The sequence below is a fragment of the Oncorhynchus keta genome, chromosome 35 (assembly GCF_023373465.1).
Source record: "Oncorhynchus keta strain PuntledgeMale-10-30-2019 chromosome 35, Oket_V2, whole genome shotgun sequence".
NCBI lineage: Eukaryota > Metazoa > Chordata > Actinopteri > Salmoniformes > Salmonidae > Oncorhynchus > Oncorhynchus keta.
Window position 1 is genome coordinate 79,252,516 of NC_068455.1, and position 5,000 is coordinate 79,257,515.

Consider the following 5,000-nt stretch of genomic DNA (forward strand, 5'->3'; position numbering starts at 1 on the left):
CATTGATGAGGATGGGGGGTGCCCAGCCTGCTTCCTCCTGAAGTCCACAATCAACTCCTTTGTTCTGACTGACGTGTCAGAAAACACAACAGTTAGCTGGTCTGCACATTCTTTGAGGGCGCTTACTAGGGATGCCATCTGTGCCAGCAGCCACGCGAGGGTAAACACGTTTGAATGACTTATACACCTTCTATGTGGAGATCGTGAGTATTTCGGCCTGTCCACAGGGGCTCACCTCGGAGGTGTTTAGCTCGTCCGGTTGGGCGATGTTGGTGTCCGCGACGTGACTAGCTTTCTTTTTTTGTAATCTATGATCGTAAGAAGCCCCTACCACATACATCTCACATACATCTCATATCCGACCCGATTAATTGCTCCTCCACTTTGACCATAGCAGATGTTCTTAGGACCAAAGCAGATGTTCACAGAACCATAACAGATGTTCTTAGAACCATAACAGATGTTCTCAGAACCATAACAGATGTTCTCAGAACCATAACAGATGTTCTTAGAACCATAACAGATGTTCTCAGAACCATAACAGATGTTCTCAGAACCATAACAGATGTTCTTAGAACCATAACAGATATTCTTAGGACATTAACAGATGTTCTCAGACCATAGCAGATGTTCTCAGAACCACAACAGATGTTCTTAGGACCATAGCAGATGTTCTTAGGACCATAACAGATGTTCTCAGGACCAAAGCAGATGTTCTTAGGACCATAGCAGATGTTCTTAGGACCATAACAGATGTTCTCAGGACCAAAGCAGATGTTCTTAGGACCATAGCAGATGTTCTTAGGACCAAAGCAGATGTTCTTAGGACCATAGCAGATGTTCTTAGGACCATAACAGATGTGGAGAGAGAGAGAGAGAGAGAGAGAGAGAGAGAGAGAGAGAGAGAGAGAGAGAGAGAGAGAGAGAGAGAGAGAGAGAGAGAGAGAGACAGAGACAGAGAGAGAGACAGAGACAGAGACAGAGACAGAGACAGAGAGAGACAGAGACAGAGACAGAGACAGAGACAGAGAGAGAGACAGAGAGAGACAGAGACAGAGACAGAGAGACAGAGAGAGAGAGACAGAGACAGAGACAGAGAGAGAGACAGAGAGAGAGACAGAGACAGAGACAGAGACAGAGACAGAGAGACAGAGACAGAGACAGAGACAGAGACAGAGACAGAGACAGAGACAGAGACAGAGACAGAGAGACAGAGACAGAGACAGAGACAGAGACAGAGACAGAGACAGAGAGAGAGACAGAGACAGAGACAGAGACAGAGACAGAGACAGAGACAGAGACAGAGAGAGAGACAGAGAGAGAGACAGAGACAGAGACAGAGAGAGAGACAGAGACAGAGACAGAGACAGAGACAGAGACAGAGACAGAGACAGAGAGAGAGACAGAGAGAGAGACAGAGACAGAGACAGAGACAGAGACAGAGACAGAGACAGAGACAGAGAGAGAGACAGAGACAGAGACAGAGACAGAGAGAGAGACAGAGAGAGAGACAGAGAGAGAGACAGAGACAGAGACAGAGACAGAGACAGAGAGAGAGACAGAGACAGAGACAGAGACAGAGACAGAGACAGAGACAGAGACAGAGAGAGAGACAGAGACAGAGACAGAGACAGAGACAGAGACAGAGAGAGAGAAATACACACACACCTGCAGGTCCTGTGGTTTGTTTGGGAGCGGTGCCTTGTTACCCTGCTGCCTCTTCTTTCTCTTCACTCCAGGGGTGTAGTTAGGGGGGGCCCGTTTAGGGGTCTGGGCTGGCAGGGGGAACATGATGATACATACAGAAAGACAGATTATGTTAAAAAAAACACACAGAAACTTCATGCTGTCTGGCTTTCTAGGGGTCAGGGGTCAGGACTCCGGAGGAAGGGGTCAGGGGTGGTTACCTGTGGGGGTCTCTTGGCCGCCCTGGCCCCCCTGATGGGGTCCCTGGTGACTCCCGGTGTCTGGGTCATCTGTCTGCTCCATCATCAACATGCTCTCTGTGTCCTCCTCACCCATGGTGTCCAATGAAAAGACTGGAATAGACACACACATACAGTACAACTCTTGTTATTACAGAGAGAGAGAGAGAGAGAGAGAGAGACAGAGACAGAGAGAGACAGAGAGAGAGACAGAGAGAGAGACAGAGACAGAGAGAGACAGAGAGAGAGAGAGAGAGAGAGAGAGAGAGACAGACAGAGAGAGAGAGAGACAGAGACAGAGACAGAGACAGACAGAGAGACAGAGAGACAGAGACAGAGACAGAGACAGAGACAGAGACAGAGAGAGAGACACAGAGAGAGAGAGAGAGATTTTTTAAAAGTTGTTTTATTTAACAAGTCAGTTAAGAACACCTTGTTATTCACAATGACAGCCCACCAAAAGGCACAAGACCTCCTGCGGGGATGGGGGCTGTGCCTAAGACAACAACATAGAGACTAGGACTGTTTTGGGTTTGAGCTCTACTGATATGTGAAGACGTCTTGTACCTGTAACAGTGTCCAGCTCCACAGGTTTCTCCCGGGCCTCTGGCTGAGGAGGAGGCTGGAAGAAAGGAGTCATTCCTGGGGGAGGGATGTAGGAAACCTGCAGGCTCAGCGTGGCCTAGTGGAGGAAACAGGTCAAAGATGGTTTACTGAACAGAGACAGACATGTACACAACAAAATAATTATCTTGCTTTGTTGGAGGTTCAAATCTGAAAAAAAAATCACTTCCAGGTAGAAAATATTTCTGATATTACCAGTATTATATTCAGGTTATATCCTAATAGTAAATTAATCTTCAAATAATATTTTAGCAGGAATCTTTTTGTGAATGATCTCCACCAAACATCTTGATTTGGTCAGTGAGTGATATGGATCATATGAATGGGTTGGTTTTCAGGGGCCGGTGTTGGGGGCAGGGCCCTCTTGTTGTGTCCTAAATGACACACTGTGTAGGGCACTACTGTTGACCAGGGTAGCGGACTACTGTTGACCAGGGTAGTGGACTACTGTTGACCAGGGTAGTGGACTACTGTAGACCAGGGTAGTGGACTACTGTTGACCAGGGTAGCGGTCTACTGTTGACCAGGGTAGTGGACTACTGTTGACCAGGGTAGTGGTCTACTGTTGACCAGGGTAGCGGACTACTGTTGACCAGGGTAGTGGACTACTGTTGACCAGGGTAGTGGACTACTGTTGACCAGGGTAGTGGACTACTGTTGACCAGGGTAGTGGACTACTGTTGACCAGGTTAGTGGACTACTGTTGACCAGGTTAGTGGACTACTGTTGACCAGGGTAGTGGACTACTGTTGACCAGGGTCTATAGGTTAGTGGACTACTGTTGACCAGGGTAGTGGACTACTGTTGACCAGGGTAGCAGACTACTGTTGACCAGGGTAGTGGACTACTGTTGACCAGGTTAGTGGACTACTGTTGACCAGGTTAGTGGACTACTGTTGACCAGGGTAGTGGACTACTGTTGACCAGGGTAGCGGACTACTGTTGACCAGGGTAGTGGACTACTGTTGACCAGGTTAGTGGACTACTGTTGACCAGGGTAGTGGACTACTGTTGACCAGGGTAGCGGACTACTGTTGACCAGGGTAGTGGACTACTGTTGACCAGGTTAGTGGACTACTGTTGACCAGGGTAGTGGACTACTGTTGACCAGGGTAGCGGACTACTGTTGACCAGGGTAGCGGACTACTGTTGACCAGGGTAGTGGACTACTGTTGACCAGGTTAGTGGACTACTGTTGACCAGGGTAGTGGACTACTGTTGACCAGGGTAGCGGACTACTGTTGACCAGGGTAGTGGACTACTGTTGACCAGGGTAGTGGACTACTGTTGACCAGGGTAGTGGACTACTGTTGACCAGGGTAGTGGACTACTGTTGACCAGGGTAGTGGACTACTGTTGACCAGGGTAGTGGACTACTGTTGACCAGGGTCTATAGGTTAGTGGACTACTGTTGACCAGGGTAGCGGACTACTGTTGACCAGGGTCTATAGGTTAGTGGACTACTGTTGACCAGGGTAGTGGACTACTGTTGACCAGGGTAGTGGACTACTGTTGACCAGGGTAGTGGACTACTGTTGACCAGGGTAGTGGACTACTGTTGACCAGGGTAGTGGACTACTGTTGACCAGGGTAGTGGACTACTGTTGACCAGGGTAGTGGACTACTGTTGACCAGAGTAGTGGACTACTGTTGACCAGGGTAGTGGACTACTGTTGACCAGGGTAGTGGACTACTGTTGACCAGGGTAGTGGACTACTGTTGACCAGGGTAGTGGACTACTGTTGACCAGGGTAGTGGACTACTGGTGACCAGGGTAGTGGACTACTGTTGACCAGGGTAGTGGACTACTGTTGACCAGGGTAGTGGACTACTGTTGACCAGGGTAGTGGACTACTGTTGACCAGGGTAGTGGACTACTGGTGACCAGGGTAGTGGACTACTGTTGACCAGGGTAGTGGACTACTGTTGACCAGGGTAGCGGACTACTGTTGACCAGGGTAGTGGACTACTGTTGACCAGGTTAGTGGACTACTGTTGACCAGGGTAGTGGACTACTGTTGACCAGGGTAGTGGACTACTGTTGACCAGGGTAGCGGACTACTGTTGACCAGGGTAGCAGACTACTGTTGACCAGGGTAGTGGACTACTGTTGACCAGGGTAGTGGACTACTGTTGACCAGGGTCTATAGGTTAGTGGACTACTGTTGACCAGGGTAGCGGACTACTGTTGACCAGGGTCTATAGGTTAGTGGACTACTGTTGACCAGGGTAGTGGACTACTGTTGACCAGGGTAGTGGACTACTGTTGACCAGGGTAGTGGACTACTGTTGACCAGGGCAGTGGACTACTGTTGACCAGGGTAGTGGACTACTGTTGACCAGGGTAGTGGACTACTGTTGACCAGGGTAGTGGACTACTGTTGACCAGGGTAGCGGACTACTGTTGACCAGGGTAGCAGACTACTGTTGACCAGGGTAGTGGACTACTGT

The 5,000-nt window shown here is 49.2% G+C and overlaps 1 protein-coding gene across 5 annotated transcripts in view; it reads right to left on the reverse strand.

The window, feature by feature from the left end:
* Positions 1–5,000, reverse strand: part of dysf (dysferlin, limb girdle muscular dystrophy 2B (autosomal recessive)) — a 352,696-nt gene that overhangs the window by 288,498 nt on the left and 59,198 nt on the right. For all 5 annotated transcript variants that reach the window (XM_052497966.1, XM_052497965.1, XM_052497963.1 and 2 more), the window contains exons 5-7: positions 2,493–2,607; positions 1,908–2,039; positions 1,669–1,775 (exon numbers count right to left, since the gene is read on the reverse strand). In XM_052497966.1, coding sequence (XP_052353926.1) covers positions 1,669–1,775; positions 1,908–2,039; positions 2,493–2,607 — 354 coding nt within the window. The remainder of the gene's footprint in view (positions 1–1,668; positions 1,776–1,907; positions 2,040–2,492; positions 2,608–5,000) is intronic.